The sequence below is a fragment of the Myodes glareolus genome, chromosome 5, assembly GCF_982192425.1.
Source record: "Myodes glareolus chromosome 5, mMyoGla1.1, whole genome shotgun sequence".
NCBI classification, from domain to species: Eukaryota; Metazoa; Chordata; class Mammalia; order Rodentia; family Cricetidae; genus Myodes; species Myodes glareolus.
In genome coordinates, this window is record NC_142030.1 from 23661037 (window position 1) to 23680550 (window position 19514).

Here is a 19514-nt window from a genome sequence, read left to right on the forward strand (position 1 = left end):
TTAGGGCTACATAGAGAGACCCTGTCTTAAAAAAGAAAGAAAGTGTGTGTGTGTGTGTGTGTGTGTGTGAGAGAGAGAGAGAGAGAGAGAGAGAGAGAGAGAGAGAGAGAGAGAAGAAAAGGAAAAAGGAATTGAAATAGGAAGTGGAAGAGAATGGGACTTAGGGGAATACAAGTCAGAACAGATACCGCTGACTCTGTTCCTTTTTGAGTTAATGTGTAATGAGGATGTGGACCTAACACTCCTGGGTTCCCATCAGTGAATATATACCCTACCCCCCAAAAAAAACAAATTTGGAAAAATAGCCTCTGCCCTCCTTCCTGCTTCCAGCTGCAACAGTTAAGAGGTTTCAGTACCGACAAAGGTCGAAGGTGCCTGGTTATTTGATCACCTTATCAGTTAGGTCCTGGCCCTTGGACCAAGCTCTAATTAGTGTTGTGGGGTTGGAGGGGACAAGGCACATTCTCTAGCCCAGAGATCTCCAGTGGAATCAGCTAAGTAGATATTGAAAACATTGCTATCTTTCACCCTTTGCCCCCCCAAATTTACCCTGTGTGCACTGGAACAATACTGAGAGGCAGGGTACCAACAATGAAATCTTTCCCATTTCCAGCTGTCCTCTTGTGAAGTAGCTCTATTGTCACACTACCGCTTGCCCCCGGCCCTGAGGGAAGACTGTAAGGACCGGCTGTAGCCGGATTCCTGGATTTTATTAGTCTTGTCTGCAAGGAAGGAGTAACTAGAGAGGCTAGCTTCAGAAATTCTGCCCACAACCCACTCCCCTCCCTCCAACTCACAGCCTTTTCTATTCTAACAAGAAGGCCTGGCTTGTAGAATTCCAGAGGGGGTCGGTAGTGGTGATAGGGTTCTATTTTCCGGGGGAGAGCTGTGTTTGTGAGCAGCAGCCCTCTGGAGGTGAGCGGGGGAGGGCTGTGGGGATCCCCTAGAGGATTTTAGGTAGGTAGAGAGTAATGCGAGCTGCAGTCTTCACAATCCCTCCCTGAGTCTCTTCACAAAACACGTCTCCAAACTCAAACTGTAGTTTCACTTTTCTCAGCTCCGGCTGCTGGACAAAATGCTCCCTCTAGTGTCTTGAACGCACGAAATTTTTCTCGACCTTGAAGAGGCTGCGCGGTCTTAGTTACGTGGCCTTCGAATGAAGTCTAAAGTACCACCCACAAACTCCCACTCGCCCCTGCAGCGGCGGACTGAAGCTCTGGGGCCGTCAGGGCCGCCACTCTTCTGTTTCCTCCTCTCCCATTGGGCACTGGAAATTAAGCACCTTTTTTCATCATTGGGTGGGTTGGGTCTTTGAGAGCTTCCTTTGCCCATTTCCAAGATGGCGCTTATGGCCATGCTTAGAATGCAGGTTGAAGCTACAGTTCTGCCATTACTTAAGATGGCTGCCCCCATCAAGATGACCGGGGTGTGCCTAGGGGAAAGAGGCAGCAGGAGGCTTTGAGATGGTAAGGGTTAGGGTTCCATTGCGGGCAGAGCCTTGGGACGTGGGAATGAAGAATAGAGAAACTAGGGAGCTAGCTGAAGCCTGTGGTGGTGGTTAAGAATAGATAATGGGAGAGCGGACAGGGGTGACAGGTGGGGGGTGAAGGATCAACGATGGGGCGGGAGTGTGCCTGGGATTCAATTTTTCCATCGCTGCTCTCTTCCCCTACTGTTTCTTGTTGCAGGTCTAGCATTGAACCCTATGGAAGTTTCTGAAACTGGGGAGCCTGATGATGGGGGGTGGAGCCCGTGGGGGATAGAGGGAGCAATAGATTGTTTCCCCTGGTTAACCCCGACCCCTCCCTGTCCTCTGGACTAAAATGGGGAACACTCTGGGCCTGGCACCGATGGGGACTTTACCCCGCCGGACCCCCCGTCGAGAGGAACCGCTGCCCAATCCCGGGAGCTTCGATGAGCTGCACAGGTTGTGCAAAGGTGAGGACGTGGTGGATGTTTGGGTGTCTTAGGTGGAAGGGGCAGAGGAGGGGAGGGTCTTGAATGCTGATGCCCCGTGATGTGAACAGAGAGATTACAGCTGGAGGGAGCATCCAACAGTCAAGAGGGATTGGATGTCCAAAGCAGAGCATTTTTTGTTGCAGGATTTGAAAGGAGGTCATTTCCTTCAGTGCTTCATGTGGGACTGAAAGAGAGGTCTATCTCCTTGGCTAGGGGTCCTCATCTGTACTTATTCCTTCCCTCCCCCTCACTTCTTTCAGATGTATTTCCAGCACAGATGGAGGGCGTGAAGCTGGTTATCAACAAGGTTCTGAGCAGCCATTTCCAGGTGCTCCCACTTCTCCGGCCCCTCCTCACGTCACCTCCCTGCCCGTCCCTGGGTCCTCTTCTTCACACCTTATTCCAGTCTTAGCCAGGCTAGGTGTGACAAGTGAGGGACGATGTGGGGTCCCTTTTCCTTTCTTTGCCTGTGGGACTTGTTGCTTAAAATCCAGTGACCCTCTTCAGATGTCGGAACAGTTGAGGTTTTTAGAAACACCCGCCGAATGGAAAAAGATCAAGGGTGGGATAAGGGATTAAAGAAGAATGTTGTGTTCTCCATTGTCTCCTTTTTCCTCAGGTGGCTCATACTGTGCACATGAGTGCCCTGGGCTTGCCAGGGTATCACCTCCATGCCGCCTACGCAGGGGACTGGCAGCTTAGCCCCACTGAGGTGAGGGCTCCACCACAAATGCGTCAACTCCCTAGACCCTCACGTGGGCGTAGGTCTTGAGGAGGAAATGTATGTGCTGTCAGGAAGATCATTCAGCAACTTTATTCTCTGCGGCTCTTCTGAATGGGACAGGGTAGAGACGCCTGTGCAAAGATGCCCGCGTTTGTCGTTGACGCCCACCAGGGGGCACTGTGTGTTGTTACGGAAATCCCTTAGTGTTCCTGTTTAGGTCAATAAAAACTACCTACCCATCTCAGCCTTACTATCTACACTCCTTAACAGGTGTTCCCCACCGTAGTGGGGGATATGGACAGCAGTGGCAGTCTCAACGCCCAGGTCTTGCTTCTGTTGGCAGAGCGGCTGCGAGCTAAGGCTGTCTTCCAGGTGACCCACAGTTCCTGCCTCCATCCGCTGAGGCACCTCTCTCTCTCCCATGGGTATCCTGCCTCGGGGGGTCTCGCGGGAGGAACAGAGGCAATATTGAACATAAAAAGAGGGAAGGGTATTTTACTTCTTACTCTGCTCCCCAGACACAACAGGCCAAGTTCCTGACGTGGCAGTTTGATGGCGAGTATCGGGGAGATGACTACACAGCCACTCTGACCCTGGGAAACCCTGACCTGATTGGGGAATCAGGTGGGGAACTAGGACGGAGTTCTTTCTTGCCTGTCCATTTGCAAACAATGTCAGTCATGCCGTTTCATTTTCAGTGTAATTTGGGGATTAGAAAAGGAACTTTCAGGGCGGGCCAGAGTCAGGGTGACTGGATGGTAGGGGCGCAAACCTGACTCTTGACTCCTTACTCGCCCACAGTGATCATGGTCGCTCACTTCCTGCAGAGCGTCACCCAACGGCTGGTGCTAGGAGGAGAGCTAGTTTATCACCGGCGACCAGGCGAAGAGGGGGCCATCTTGACTCTGGCAGGGAAGTACTCAGGTACGGAGCCAAGTGAGACAGTGGTGAGGGGGAGCGACTCTCGGATTTTTGGGGTTCCTTGCCCGTGTCTACTACAATAACTGTCTTTTCCCTCTGTACTTTTCCCACCAGCTGTACACTGGGTAGCTACGTTGAATGTTGGGTCAGGTGGGGCCCATGCAAGTTATTACCACAGGGCAAATGAACAGGTAAGATTACTGACCTAATCCGCTATCCTAGTGAGTCAGTGAGAAACTCTGCCCCTCAGGTGCCCCCAAGCTTCGGGCCTATTATTCTTCCTACCCTCACTCTGGTATACATTTCCACACATGTTCCCAGCTTGCTGCTACCCTGTCGGGACTCTTCTGGTATTCATGGTGACAGTTCCCCCTCTCATTTTTGTCCCTGCTTCTTCTCAGGTTCAGGTTGGAGTGGAGTTTGAGGCAAATACAAGGCTACAAGATACAACCTTCTCCTTTGGTTACCACCTGACTCTGCCCCAGGCCAATATGGTGTTTAGAGGTGAGGGTTATTGTGACGTTTGGAACTGGTGAGGGATTTGGGGTTATGCAGGGAGGGAGGAGGCTCTACCTTCTGTTGACTCCTTACTCCAAGTCCTGCTATACAGCCTGACCAGTGTCCTCTTCCCTGGCAGGCCTGGTGGACAGTAACTGGTGTGTTGGTGCTGTGTTGGAGAAGAAGATGCCCCCCCTGCCCGTCACTCTCGCCCTTGGAGCCTTCCTCAATCACTGGCGCAACAGATTCCACTGTGGCTTCAGCATCACCGTGGGCTGAAGTGGTCCTGGAGGCGATCTCCACACAGAAGCTGGAACCTTTGAGTCAGATGCCCTAGGGCCAGAGACTAACTAGGTCCCTCTCCAGAGCCTACCTTGCTGATGACTTCTAGGTCCCATGGGCAGAGTGGGGGACAGGACCGTGTCCTCCTCGGAACTGAAGCTGCCACACGACCACTTTCCCGTGAGGCAGTGGTTTGAGGTTCCCAATTCTGCCATCAGCCCCACTATAATTTTCCATATCTCTACGGCTCTGGACTGAAGGAGGATTAAGGGATGTATCTGGCTTCCCTCACCCTACTTTCTTCTTTATTATTTTTATTTGATTAAGGTATTAGCTTCTTCTTCAGAGCAGAAAGATCTGCGTGGGATTCACTTCCTTTACCATTTCTTCCATTTTCTATCCCTCAGCCTCCCAAGGTTGGGAAAGGAGGGTTAAAGAGCTAAATCTTTGGCCATAGAAAGACCAAAGAATGGGCCCACCCATTCCTTGAAGGACCGTCCCCTCCCAGCCCTGAGACCTCCTCCTTTCCCATCTTCTATGTTTCCAGAGAGCCACTTTGGTCCTATGATCACCCCAACTCCCCACTCTCTGCCCCCTGCCCTGTCCATGCCCCATGGATGACAGCACGAAGAGACAGCTACTGTTCAGTGTTTCATTGCCGTCACTGAGATCCTTTTAGCTGGTCCCCATCTTGGGCACCAGCAATTTCCCCTTGCCAGTCCAATGTATCCCAGGGGGTCTGTGGAAGGAGGCAAGCCTGGGCCTCAGCTGAAGATTTCCCAAAGCAGCGGCATCATAGCGGACAGTCCCTGGATGCGCTGTATTTCGTACCAGTATGCGTTGTTTATGCTCCGGAGCTCAGCCAGCAGGCCCATCAGCTTTGCATACAGAAACCTTTGGAAGGAGTAGTAGGGTTACCAGGGAAAGAAGAGGGAAATAAGGCAGCTGGGAATCTTGTCCTGAGGCCCCAGTCCCCCCGAACTGTCCCTCCAGGGAGTTAAGTCTGAACATTAGAAAATCCTGCTGTGGATGGCACACACTACACTTTGAAAATGTTCAGAAGTCCCCAAGAGGGCCTCTGTCAGCACTGTCTTCCTTCTTTGTGCCTAGTTTTTCCTGAGCCCAGGGCTTAGAGGTCAAATGTAAAGAACTAGACTTGGCCAAAACTTCAACTGTATAGAACCTGAAGAAGGTGGAACCTTCTAGATGGAGTTCTAGAAGGCAGGTGTGTTGTTCTATGGTATAAAACATCCCCCTCTTAGCAAACTGATTTATCAAGGAATGAGCAGAACAAAAGTGGCGTTAACGTCAGAGCCTGGGCCTATTGAACCAGGGACAGGCTTTGTCCATGAAACTGTGAATGACCATGACTTCAAATGGAACTGAAAAATTCAAGGAATTGACCCAAGGGAAAGGAGAGGGCCAAAAAGAAGAATGAAGTTGGAGAGGTGAGGTGATGGCTACCACCAATCTCAGGAATGCTATCACACACAGGCTATGAGCTACTACTTTGCATCTCTACTGAATAAAAAAAAAAAAAAACTTGGAAAAGTGAGAACAGCAGTATGTGAAGTTTGGGTACTGGAACTATGTGTGATAGGGGTGGCCCAAGGGAAGATCTAGATTCCCGAAGGAAACAACGGTAAATGCATTCATTCTGATCCCAATGTTTCTCCAATCCCTTCCCTCCCCCAGTGCAGCCTGTGAGTCCCTAGCCTCCGACCTACCGACTTTGGGGTCTCTGCTGTTCCAAAATGTGGTTGTTCAAAATCAGTGCCATCTCTTCTTGCAGCTGATCAATCTCTTCTCTCTGGGTGACTCCAGGCCTGTCTGCGATAGGAAAGTGGGAAGGTCAAGGTGGCAGGGACACAGGTGGGGAGCCTCGCATGGTACAGGGACTGAGAATGGTATAGATCCACACTGTGGGCTGGGAAGCAAGATAGTCAGGGATAGATTAAAGGGGCCGAGAGTTAGTTCCTTGGCTTTTGGATGATTCTCACCAGGAGAGAAGAGGGCCATGGCGGCCATGAGCACATACTCGGGCTCCTGGAGTTTCAGTCGTTTTAATGTCCCATGGAAGCGGACGATCAAATCCAAAAATTCCCACTGGAACCCTACTGTGAGAGGCAGCAGGCTTAGGAGCCTCCTGGTGGCACTTCATACTTTATAGCCCACTGACGCACAGCCTATGCCGCCCTACCGTCTTACCATGGGCTGCATCTTCCATTCTGTAGCACAGAGGCCCACAGAGGAAATTCTGCGTTTGAAGACAGAAAGTAAGGTTGAGTGAGATGTGCAGTATCTCCACAGCCGCTCCCTTGAGCAGGGAGATCTGGTCCTCCATGGGTAGGGCCCTGTGTGGGGCAGAAAATAAGGGCGCTTTAGACTTAGGCCTGCCCATCAAAAGGCCTGACTGACATACCTAGTGCTGAAAATTGAAGGCCTAGTGCTCGGAAAGGCCAGCGAATATGTGACTTTTATCAGAACCTGGTATAGTTTATGAAGCATTTACTTCCTGAAGACCACATGGTACTCACCGAAAAAGGGGCAGTTCCTTGGTAAATTTGATAATCTGCTGCACCATGAAAGTATTGATATCTGCAAAGTGTGTGAGCAGAGGCATCACGGGAACCAGAGTGGGGAAGGGCCGCTGATGGACGAACAGGTGGGCTGGAGGCTGTAAGAGTTCAGAGCATGAGTGACAGGCCTCAGCCTTGGCCATCCTTTCGGTCTCACCAGCCTTAGAGGGGTTTTTGGCTGAGGAACCTGCCCACTCTGGAGTTCTGGAGATCTGTCCTCCGTCAGGACACGGTAATAGCTCTCTCCCTCAGGCCACCTCCTCGGGCACCCAGGACAAATCCTGTAAGTTCTCACCCTGAACTTCACTAACTGGCCAAACATGGGGACCACATGGCGAGTGTGGGCCCCCAGGAGGGTCTGGACCAGCTCTTTCTGCTCCTGACTCAGCTGCAGGGATGCTTTCTGTGCCCGCCGCTGTGCCTGCCTGGCTCGCCGCAATGCCAGGGCTTCTGCTGACAGGATCACTGTGGCAGGCAAGAAAGACGACAGAAGTTGAGAGCGGCAGAGGGTACCTTTCCTCCGCTCCTTGAGGCGAGGCTACTCAGTCTCCCCGTGTAAGGACTGAGGAAGAAAGGGAGGTTTCTGAGGCTTCCGTGGACTTCACTGAACTAGTGTGTCTAGGTGGCGGCGGGGGGGGGGGGGGGGGGGGGGTGGGGGGGGTGGGGGGGGAGGGGTGTGTGTGGGGGTTCCTGCACACATCTACCGACCTCGTATTTATCGCTGACACACAGCAGCAGGAAACAGTGCACCATGGGAAAGAAGGGGGGGTGTGGAGAGTAAAGTGGGAAGGGGAGAAGATGTTTGGCTCCTTGGGAACGTTGAAGAGTCTTCATATTGAAAATGTCACTTTAGATTTGCATAGCATTGTACTTTCAAAGGTTCTACGGCTAGATTTCACTGGCTGTAGCGACTCTAGACAGGGCAGGCTTCGTATTTCTCAGAAGCGTAGACTCCAGCAACACTTCCACAGCCATAAAATGAGTGAGGCAGGCGGAACTCAAGGCAGTGCCATTTGGCTTCTACAGTGTCCTTTCCACCCGCTCCATGCTGGAAGGAGTGCGATGTGGAAGTGCAGGGGTTTGAGAGGCAGACGGGCTTGATGCCCAAGTGTGACTGGGCTGTCTAGCTGACAGGCTGAAGCTGTGGGAGGCCTGCTGCATTATCTGTTGGGAGCACAGCATAGCTACCTGGCACAGGGAAGGCAGCAATGAATAATTAAGAACTTCCTACAAGAAGACAGGTACCACGTTCTCCAGAGATAGAAGAGAAGAGGCAAGCCAGGTGACTTTGAAGGGGAAGGGCATTTCAGAGAGAGGGAATGGCGAATGGGGAAGTCCTGGGGAAGAGTCTGCTTGCTACACTCAAGGACAGCCTTGAGCCAGAGTGGCTGGAATGTGTTGAAGGGGCTTAAGAGACAAAGTCTGAAGTAGGATATGTATGAAGTCATGTACCTTAAAGGAGATTGGAGCAGGGAGAGACTGAAGGAATGGCTCAGGGTTAAAAGCGCTGGCTGATCTTGCAGAGGACCTGGGTTCAATTCCCAGCACTCACATGGCAATTTATAGGCATCTGTAACTCCAGTTCCAGGGGATCCAACATGCTCTTCGAGCCTCTGTGAACACCAGGCATACACAAGGTGCACAGACATATATGCAGGTAAACACTTATACACATTAAAAATTTTAAAAATTACTTTTAAAAAGAGAGACTGGACATTTTGGAAACCATGGCATAATCTAATTAAGTTTCAAAAAGCTTTCTCTGCCTGCTATGTGGAACACGAGCCGTTAAGTATACCAAACGGCAGAGAAGCACACTCAATGGCATCCCGGGATGGTAGGGGGCCAACTCACTGTCTTTCCTCATGCCAGCATTTAGACACTTCTGCAACCTGCAGGCTGGACAGTGGCGTCTCTGGGCTTTGCTGACCTCACAGCTTCCAGAAAATGGACAGACGGGACCAGTGTTTTTGCTGACCGTTCGTCTGCGAGACAGAGAGAGACACTGCAGGATCTGAGGCGGCAGCGAGGCAGGCAGCTGAGCCAGGCAGCTGAGCCTAAGAGGAGGCTGGAAGGGTGTGGAAATGGAAAGGCTAACTGGCTTAACAGCAGGCTAATCTGAGTTGTGTCCAAAGGTCCTCAGAAGCAGCTGAAGCATTTTCACGGGGGAATCGAGGCCACTCAGGAACCCTCATTGTGTAGTAGTAACTTGGTCCTGGGCAGATCATGTGTACTACACAAATGCTCTTGACTAATAGGCTGTGCCTCCAGGATAAACGGTTGGCCTGCTTTTTTATTATGTCACCGGTTCCATACAGTGTTGGGGGCAGCAAGACTGAGGGTGCTAGACACAGGACAGTATAGCTTAGCTGTGAGAGTATTACAGCCCGAGAAGCTTAGAGATGGGCCAGTGTTTCAAGGCGGCCCGATAGGAGTGTGGAGGTTGTTTCTGATGGGGAGAAAGCATTCACCTGAAGAAGCCTTTGCAGCCCTCACAAGTCAGGGCATGGAAATGATAGCCCGTGGCTCGGTCTCCACACACCACACAGTTCCTCGACTCATATTCCTCTCCATTGGCCATGGTTTCAAGTGTTAGCGTGGCTGTCATGATCTCCTGGATGTGGGAGGAAGTTTACAGTCAGCTCGGAAACATACTAGACTCTCTTCCTCTTCTTCTGCAGGATTCCTTCCCAAGACTACCTACCCTCCACCCGATACCAGCACTGTTTACACTAAAAGCAAAAATGTTGTTTTCGGTCTCCGGCCTTCCACAGATTACCCACCTGTTTCTCTTAGGCAGCATGCCGCATCCAGGCCACAGAATCTCTCCCCAAGCCTCCACGCTGACCCTACTCTCCTTTTGATCTCAGGAACTGCAGAAATTTGGGATTGTCCTCAGTACCTTGTCTCTAGGGCTCTTGCATGTGACATCCAGGTACTCTCTGTGCCATATGTAGTAGGTAGGATGCAGACTTTGGACCCAGGGCAAAGACCTGAGGCGGGAGGTTCTCCTGGCATGCCCTGGCTGTTGGTTGGTAGCAGATGGGGAGGGGTTATGATAGGTGGGGCCCTCACGAATCAGTAAATCTGCTCCTTATTAGGCTCATGGAGGTTTTCCCTATTGCTGAGCTTGAGGCTAAATCTACAGTCCTCTCTTTACGTGGACCCTGGATAAACTGAGGAGAGAGGAAGAGAGGGCAAGGTTTTTCACATGCAGTATGCCAATAGTCAAGGGATAGCTATCACAATTATACCAGGTTCTCAAAGAAATTTCTTTTTTATTTATTTTATGTGCAATGGTGTTTTGCCTGCTCAAGATATGAGAGTTAGTCAGTAACTAACTCTCTAGAGATAATGGGCCAGGCAGTGCTTAAATGAATACAATTTGTGTGTTATTATTTCTGGGGCTAAGCTAGCTGTGCGGGAGCCGGGCAGGATGAAAAGCAGGCCTGCCCGCAGCCCATTACTACAGATGGCGCCAACGTGGATAACTGAATCCACAGAAAGCTTGAGAAAGCTTAAAAACGAATGTTTTGTTGGTAGCAGCAATTTCTCAGGTCTGCTCTGTTTGCTAGAGCAAGCAAGCACTCTCATCTAAGGGAGGCTTCCTGACTCAGCTTTAGCTGCAAAACTTTGTAGCTCATTAAGAGGTCCTGCCACGAAACACTTAAACGGTGTTGGTGAAAAACTAAATGAATGCTTTTCGGTTTTCAGCCGTAGCAGGAAAAAAAGCTGCACTGTTTTAAAATGCCAGCTTTCTGGGCTGCCCTGCCAGGGCAATCTCTGACTGTTTCAGGCAGGCAGTCTGACTGAGTGTGGTCTGTGAGCGGAATGTTGCAGTTTGCTTGCTGTCAGGGACCTTGAAACGCCATAGAGTTGTGGCAACAAAAATGGCTACAGCCAGTACCTCCACCAAGGCTGGAAAGCTAAGGAATGGGCCGTCAAAGCCGCGGCTTTAATCCTCTCCAAAAAGACTCATGTAGTCAGAAAGACATACAGTAAAGAGAGATTCAAAGACAAAGGAAACCTCTAAATGCTTTACTATGTGTTAAAAATATGCATGCTAAAGGTTAAAGTTCTTAGGGTAAAAAAGGAAAAAAGAAAGTAGTTGGGTGTGGTGGTACACACCTTTAATCCCAACACTTGGGCGGTAGAGGTAGATTGACCTCGGTGACTTCAAGGTGTGGTAGCACACACCTTTAATCCCAATGCCTGGGAGGCAGAGACAGAAGGATCTCTGAGTTCAAGGTGTGATAGCACACGCCTTTAATCCCAGCACTGGGGAGGCAGAGACAGACAGATCTCTGTGAGTTCAAGGACAGCCTGATCTACAGAGTTATTCCAGGACAAAAATATACAGAAAACCTATCTCAAAAAGTAAAAGTAAAAATATAAGAAATAATGGTTAAAATAAAGCCACATAAAGATGGAAAATAAACAGAGAATCTTGATACTGTATGTTATTATGCTCTCTTTAAATTGTTTAAATGCTGAGGAAGGAACAACAGCTGCTACAAGACTTTTGTTTATAAATGCTGCTGAACTAATCCAAGATAGATATGTTAAAAATACCTTGACTTCTAAATTTGGATCTAAGGATATGATACTTTGGAAAGGAGGTTCTTCTTTTGTTTACACAGAGGATGAGACCCTGTGGATTGCTTCTATCCCAATATGGTATGATAGACCACGTCCTCCTAAAAGGTTGCTGTGAACACCCTCAAAAAATTACTTCACTCAACTGCCAACTGAGATGAACCTGGCAGACAGGTTTTACCATGAAAGACCTGATTAACAGCGCCCCTATACAGCAGGAAGAAGTTTGGAGAAAAATAACTACGTCCATATTCCCAAATATTGTTTATAAATGTTCTTTTACATTTAAAGGGGGATATGATATAGATATGAATAATTTCATTGGTATGGATTTTAAGGTCAATTTTGTTATATGTATATATGTTTCTGATCTTGATTGAGGTATTGTGATTGTGTAGTTTATTTAAAAATGCAATGTATAATTAAAAATATAGATTGTTAATGGATAATACTAGCTTGTAGTAATGTTAGTCTGATTTTCTAGAAGTGCATAGATATATTTCAGATAGACATTCATATCTTTCAAAGACTACAGAACATGGCATTTAATGTTTTAATAACTTAGGACTTTTCATGACAATGAGACACGTCTGCTCCTGGCAGCATCAATCTACTTCAAGAGGAAGATGGGCATCGAAGAGGCTCCTTATGGAGTTGGTTAGCCATTTGGGCAAGAAACTGCTCTTGCCTGGACTGTTATATAAACTGGACACAGAGAACCCGCAGAGAGAGGACTGCTAAACTTGCCTAAAGGTGAGATGATCTTTCGGGGTTCCTGATTCATGAAAGAGTCTGCGAGACATTCTGCAGGACACAGCAGATAGTGACTAAATTGCCTTTGAAATTTCCTGCTTCATGGAAATGTCTCTGGATATTATGGGCCTGAAGGCTGAAGATGGGTGCCCCAACGATACAGAGGAACTTTGGGTGACTGTCTAGGCAGCGAGATGTCTCTGTCATTTCTAGAGTTTTGGAAGTTGCTTACTTCTTGTTTACTTAGGTAATATATCCTTCTGGAGTCTTTGATGGAGTTAAAGAATGGATAGTCGTAGTTATAGTTTTCCATTATTATGATAAAGATATAGTTATAAATATTGTGACTGTAATTCTTGCTTGGTAACTGTTTTGTTATGTGTAATTTTACTATGTTAAAATGAAAGCCTTTCTTTTTTGTTTAAACAGAAAAAGGGGAAATGATGGAGGAGGGTTATCTGTCTATTGTGTTATTTTCATTGGTCAATAAAGAGACTGCCTTGGCCCCTTGATAGGACAGAAAATTAGGTAGGCGGAGTAAACAGAACAAAATGCTGGGAAGAGGGCTATGAGCCAGACGCCATGGAGCCAGCCACCAGGTCAGACATACTGAATCTTTTCTGGTAAGCCACTACCTCGTGGTGCTACAGATTATTAAAAATGGGTTAATATCAAGATATGAGAGTTAGTCAGTAACTAACTCTCTAGAGATAATGGGCCAGGCAGTGCTTAAATGAATACAATTTGTGTGTTATTATTTCTGGGGCTAAGCTAGCTGTGCGGGAGCCGGGCAGGATGAAAAGCAGGCCTGCCCGCAGCCCATTACTACAGCCTGCATGTATGTCTGTGTGAGGGGTGTGAGGATGTCGGATCCTTTGGAACTGGAGTTACAGGACTGTTATAACCTGCCATATGGTACTGGGGATTGAACCCAGGTCCTCTGGAAGACCAGCCCAGTGCTCTTAACCGCCCCGCTTCCTTCCTTCCTTCCTTCCTTCCTTCCTTCCTTCCTTCCTTCCTTCCTTCCTTCCCTCCTTCCTTCTTCACTTCCTCCTTCTTCCTTTTGTCTTTTCACGACAGGATTTCTCTGTGTGTAGCCTTAGCTGTCCTGTTACTCACTCTGTAGACCAAGTTGGCATTAAACTTACAGAGATCAACCGGCCTCTGCCTCCCAAGTCCTGGGATTGAAGGTGTGTGCAACCACCTCCCAGCTCTTTCTTTCTTTCTTTCTTTCTTTCTTTCTTTCTTTCTTTCTTTCTTTCTTTCTTTCTTTTCTTCTTTCTTTCTTTTTAAAAAGATTTATTGATCTTTTTTCTTTTAATGTGTACACCAAGTACACATAGAGATTGGAGAACATTGTCAGATCTTCTGAGACCAGAGTTATAGGCAGTTGTGAGCTACAATGTTCTGTACTAGGAACTGAACCTGAATCTTTTGCAAGAGTGTTAAGTGCTCTTATCCTCTGAGCCTTCTCTCTAGCCCCAGAAATTTGTTTAAAAAAGACTTCAGGAGATTAAGAATTTAGGCATAAAGTCAGAAGAGATACCTCTTTCTTACTTGAGATGACTGAGATATAAATAAAAGTGAACCCTAGGTGGTAGAGCAATAGCTCAGTCATTGAAGTGCTTACTACGCAAGCAAACAAGGACCTGGGTTTAAATCCTAGAACCCACTTTAAAAAAAAAGGGGGGGTGTTTGTTTTGTTTTGTTTTTTGTCAAACCACGACAGTTTTTTGCCTCTACATGCATGTCTTTTTAAGGGTGCCAGATACCTTGGAATTGGAGTTACCCAGACAATATTGAGCTGCCATGTGGTTGCTGAGAATTGAACCCAGGTCCTCTGGAAGAGCAGCCAGTCTTCTTAACCCAAGGGCCATCTTACCAGACCCAAACCCACATTGTTTTAAAAGGCACAGTGGGATGTTGTGGAATATTACTTTACACTGTGTGAAGATGTGTCACTATGTTTGATTTAATAAAAAGCTAAATGGCCAATAACTAGGCAGGAGGTATAGGTGGGACTAATGGACAGAGAGAGAACTCTAAGAAGAAGAAAGGCAGAGATGCCAGGAGATACAGAGCAAGCAGGATGTGCAGGAGGAGAGGTAACAGCCTTGAGTCATGTGGCAGAACACAGATGAATATAAATGGGTTGATTTTTTTATAAGAGTTAGTTAAGAACAAGCCTAAGCTATAGGCTGATCTTCCATAACTAATGGTATGTCTTCGAGTCATTATCTGGGAGCTGGTGGAGCAGATAAAGACTCATTGCTGTGGGCCATACTTGTGATCCCAATGCCAAGAAGGCAGAGACAGGCGGATCTTTGGGGTAAGCCTAGCCTAGCTGGCCAATTCCAGACCAGTGAGAGACTGTCTCAAAAAACAAGGTGGGGCTGGTGTAATGACTCAGTGGGTAAAGGCACTTGCAGCCAGGCATGATGACCTCTTTGATACCAGAATCCACATGGTGAAAGGAGAGAACTGGCCCTTTGCAAGTTGTCCTACGACCTCTATCAATGCTTAATGGCATAAGTCCACCCCTTCCCAAATAAAGGAATGTAAAAACAACAGCAAAACCCCACACAAAAAAAGCGGCTGGCACTTGAGAAATGAATGATACCCAGGATTGTCCTCTGGTTTACACTGAAAAGGAAAAAGAAAAAAAAATATATATATATATATATACCACCCTTGATGCTGGAATGCAGGGCCTTAGAAATAAACAATTCAGGCCCCTTGCTGTAAGGGAGGGGAAGGGAGCCTTTTGTCCTGTGACAGGATGTGAGTCAGGATATTTACAGCCGGCCATCAGGTCTCCAGCTAGGAAGGCAGGAAGAGATAAGAAAAACAGGTAGCACAACCCCCTCCTTGGTATCCAGGTGGGTCTGGACAACCCCCTCCTTGGTATTTAGATGAAAAGTCAAGAATGTGCCACTCAGCTTAGCCTTATTTAAATTGACCAATGAAATGAGTCCCCATAACCACGCTTTTTTTGCTTCTGTACCCGCGCTTTTGTTCTCCTATAAGAACCCCTCACCCCCAACCTGCGGGCGCGCAAGTCCTTCGAGAGACTTCGTCGCCCCAGGTACCTGCGTATCCAATAAACCTCTTGCTGTTTGCATCCGGCTGCGTGTTTTCGACTGATCTTTGGGCACGGGGTCTCTCCCGAAGGAAGACGCCCACGGGAGTCTTTCAACACATGTGCCTACACACACACACACACACACACACACACAAGACTCTAATAAGTTAGAAGTAGTTGAACTTGATTTGGGAACTCTTGTCCTAGAGCTGAGTTCATGGGTTGTGTGTGACCTGTGTGATTGATCACGCAGGACCTAGCAATCAGAGAATTCCCATACTTGGTTCAATTTTGTTGTTGCCATGTTGATTTTGTTTGTTTGTTTGGTTGGTTTGGTTTTTCAAGACACGGTTTCTCTATGTAGCCTTGGCTGTCTTTGTAGACCAGGCTGGCCTTTAACTCAGAGATTCACTTGCCTCCGCCTTCTGAGTGGTGGGATTAAAGGCCTGCACCACCACCTGCCTAGTTCTAGGAAACTCTTATTAAAGAAAAAAAAAGCATTTAATTGGTGCTTGCTTACAGTTTCAGGGGTTTAGTACATTATTATTGTGGCAGGAAGCATGGTGGTATGCAGGCGGATTTGATGCTTGAGAAGTAGCTAAGATTTCTACGTCAAGATTTGCAGGCAGGGGGAAGAGGGAGAGCAACACCAGGACTGGCTTGGGATTTTGAAACCCTAAAGCCCAGCCCCATTTGTAGCAGGCTTTCTTGGACCACCAGCCCCCAAATCACGACACAGAGACTTATTATTAACCATGAAAGCTCAGCTTTAGCTTAAGCTTGTTTCTAGCTAGCGTTTTTAACTTAAATTAACTCATTTCTATTAATGTGTGTGATGCCTGAGGCTCGTTTATGTCATCTACAGACTGCCCATACTGCTTTCCTGCTTCCTCCTGTCTCCGCCCTTCTTTTTCCCAGCATCCTCTGTGCCTGGAAATCCTGCCTACCTACTGACTGTTCAGCTTGTAATTAAACCAATTAGAGTGACACATAGTCACAGTGTGCAAAAAGATTATTGCACAACGGCCTTAACATTATTTATTTTATGTGTATGTGCATCCCAGAGTGTTTTTATGTGTACCACATGTATGCATTCATCCACGAACTTCATAAGATGGTGTAGTAATTATTTCTATTAAATACTGACTGAAGCTGGGCAGTGGTGACACATGCCTTTAATCCCAGCACTTGGGAGGCAGAGGCAGAAAGATCTCTCTGAGTATGAGGTCAGTCTGGTCTACAGAGTGAATTCCAGCACAGTTGGGACTGTTACACAGAGAAACCCTGTCTCAAAAAACAAAAATCAACCAACCAACCAGCCATCCAAACAAACAAACAAAAAACTTCAAAACAACAAATACTGATTGAGACCCTACCATAGGGTCTCATACCATAGATACATGATAAAAAAAGATGAGTAAGACACTCTCTTGTATTTATGAAGGTTAAACCTGTTAAGCAGACAGTCTTTTTTAACAGATATAAAGAAATATATTCAGACCCCTGATAGAGCTATGTTCGGAGGATGATGTGATCAAAAGAGGGGACCTTAATCCTGATTTGCAGAGTGATATCATTTTCCATTTCCTTCTTGAATGAGTGACAATTGAGTTGATTTCTAAGAGACAATGAAGAATTAGCTAGGAGAGAACAAAAATAAACTCAATCTGAAAGTGCAACCGAGATGTTCAAGAAGCCAGAAACATGAAGGCAGATATGGCAGAACCATGAGCAGGCTTCTTGCTGTCGCACAGGACTTTTGCTGAGAATGAGAAGGGACAAGGGCGAGAGAGAAGCGATATGAGGCTGAGATTCGTGCGAACCAGACTGGGACATCTCATGTGCCAGAATAAGCAGTTTGAATCCACTGGGAAGCTTGCCTTCCTCCCTCCCTCCCTCCCTCCCTCCCTCCCTCCCTCCCTCCCTCCCTCCCTCCCTCCCTCCTTCCCCCCTCCTTTCCTCCCTCCCTCCTTTGCTCCCTCCCTCTCTTCCTTCCTTCCTTTCTTCCTTTCCTTCCTCCCTCCCTCCCTCCCTCCCTCCCTTCCTCCCTCCCTCCTTTCCTCTCTCCCTCTCTTTCTTCCTTCCTTTCTTTACTCCCTCCCTCCCTCCTTCCCTCCCTCCTTCCTTCCTTCCTTCCTTCTTTCTTTTTTTGCAATACAGGTCTCGCCTCTTGCTATGTAGCCCAGGCTGGAATTCTTGCAAATTTGCTCTCCAGTCTCCCCAGTGCTGGGATTACAGGAGTATAGGACCCCAGCTGGTTTTTTAGAGATCTTCAGGTGGTAAGCTTGAGACTGGAGCAGTGGCTCAGTATTAAAGGTGTTTGCTGCCAAACGTGACAGCTAGAGTTCAATCCCAAGGACCCTCAGGACAGAAGGAGGGAACCAGCCTCTGTTAGTTGTCCTCTGGCTTCTACACATGTCCTGAGGTAAACGTGCATACACACAAATGAACTGATGCAGGAAAAATTAAAGCTCGAGCTGGGAAAAGATATCACCAGATCTGTTTTCTGGTTGGCTCGCTTTGGTGGCCGGTTGACAGATAACTGTGAGGATGAGGCCCTGGAAGCAGAGACCAGCAAGCTATTGTCATAATGCAGGCGAGAGGTTAGGTCTACTTGAGAATAGTGGTAGTACGTAAAGGAAGAGGAAGTGTCAAAAAAATTCATGGGAAGTGAAATCATTGGATTGAAAAAGAGGAAGAAAAGTTAATAACCATTCTGGTGTCTTGTATGGCTGATTGGGAGATGGTGGTACTGAGGGGTAAAGAGGCTACTGGAGCTACTAATGTCCTCCATTGGTCCCCCGTCCTCTTCTATAGTGACAATGCATTTCAGCACTATACTATCAAGCACCTGTTCTGCGGTTAGACAGCTGAGGAGGAGGAGGAGGAGGGAGGAGAGAGAGAGAGAGAGAGAGAGAGAGAGGTCCTATGACAAGGAATCTCATTATGGAGCTGCTCTGGTTTCTCTCTGTAGCTGTGATAGGATGCTCTGGCCAAAAAGCAACATATGGAAGGGAAGGATTTATTTAACTCACAATTCCGGTTCCAATTCCTCAGTCCAGGGAAGGAAGGCAGGAGCTCCAGCAACAGGTCACATCCTGGCTTCCCCTAATGACTGACTGAAGTGTAAGCTGAAGCAAACCCTTTTCTCCTCACTTTTGTTTAAACTACAGCAATAAAGCCCTAAGAGCCTAGAGTACACCACCACTCAGGAGTTCCACTGCTTGGGAGGCAGAGGCAGGTGGATCTCTGTGAGTTTGTGGACAGCCTGGTCTACAGAGTGAGCCCCAGGACAGCCAGGGCTACATAGTGAGACCCTGCTTCAGAGGGTGGAGGGAGAAGAAGAGGGAGAGACCTGTAGTTGGAATTTTCTTTGGGCCACCAACCAGCTCCTAAATAAAGATATGGAGACTTATTATTAATTATGAGTGCTCAGCCTTAGCTTAGGCTTGTCCCACTAGCTCTTTTAATTTAGTTTAACCTGTTTCTGTTCAGTTATGTTTTGCCTTGTGGCTTTTTAGCCTTTCTTTCATTCATGTATGTCCTACTTTCCTCCTTCCTCCATGTCTGTCTGTCTGGCCTCTGACATCTCCCTGTCATCTCTTTTTCTTTCTCCTTTGAGTCTAATTCTTCCTCCTATTTACTTTCCTCACCCCCAAGTCCCACCTCTATCTTCTCCCTTGCTATTGGCCATTCAGCTTCTTATCAGACCAATCAGGTATCTTAGGCAGGCAAGGTAAAATAACAACACATCTTTATATAATTAAACAAATGCAACACATCTTTACATAGTTAGCCAAATATTTTTCAACAAGACCCTAAGAACTTAAGTTCAAGTTCTGACCTTAGCTCTTTAGCTCTTACTAGCTGAATTAGTGGTTTTGTCCTTTTATTGAATGTTTAACACAATTAAGACCCAGTTCAATCAGATATTGTCATCCTGGACTCACTACATAGCAGGAAAATAATAGTTCTAGGTTTTTGGTTTTTTTTTTTTTTGGTTTTTGAGACAGGGTTTCTCTGTAGCTTTGGTGCCTGACCTAGAACTAGCTCTTGTAGACCAAGCTGGCCTTGAACTCACAGAGATCCACCTGCCTCTGTCTCCCAAGTGCTGGGATTA

General features: G+C 47.4%; 2 protein-coding genes across 4 annotated transcripts; one reads left to right on the forward strand and one right to left on the reverse strand.

Annotated features, from left to right (window-relative positions):
* Positions 1-1310: 1310 nt before the first annotated feature.
* On the forward strand, positions 1311-5942 carry Tomm40l (translocase of outer mitochondrial membrane 40 like). The gene is made up of 10 exons (XM_048452448.3): positions 1311-1466; positions 1689-1938; positions 2220-2287; positions 2579-2671; positions 2954-3055; positions 3202-3307; positions 3485-3607; positions 3719-3795; positions 4006-4108; positions 4242-5942. Exons 2-10 carry the CDS (start codon positions 1824-1826, stop codon positions 4379-4381), a joined length of 927 nt encoding a protein of 308 aa, XP_048308405.1. The 5' UTR covers positions 1311-1466; positions 1689-1823; the 3' UTR covers positions 4382-5942.
* Positions 5023-9933, reverse strand: Nr1i3 (nuclear receptor subfamily 1 group I member 3). Of its 3 annotated transcripts, none has more exons than XM_048452469.3 (9): positions 9747-9933; positions 9435-9577; positions 8818-8948; positions 7259-7428; positions 6922-7061; positions 6593-6738; positions 6385-6498; positions 6112-6214; positions 5023-5278 (listed from the first exon to the last, which is right to left on the reverse strand). In XM_048452469.3, the coding sequence occupies exons 2-9, from the start codon at positions 9569-9571 to the stop codon at positions 5149-5151; spliced, it is 1071 nt and encodes a 356-aa protein (XP_048308426.1). In that variant the 5' UTR covers positions 9572-9577; positions 9747-9933; the 3' UTR covers positions 5023-5148. The 3 variants fall into 3 exon arrangements, with proteins under 3 accessions (XP_048308426.1, XP_048308418.1, XP_048308429.1); XM_048452461.3 differs by having other exon boundaries at positions 6385-6501; positions 9747-9932; XM_048452472.3 differs by lacking the exon at positions 6385-6498.
* Between the last annotated feature and the right edge of the window lie 9581 nt (positions 9934-19514).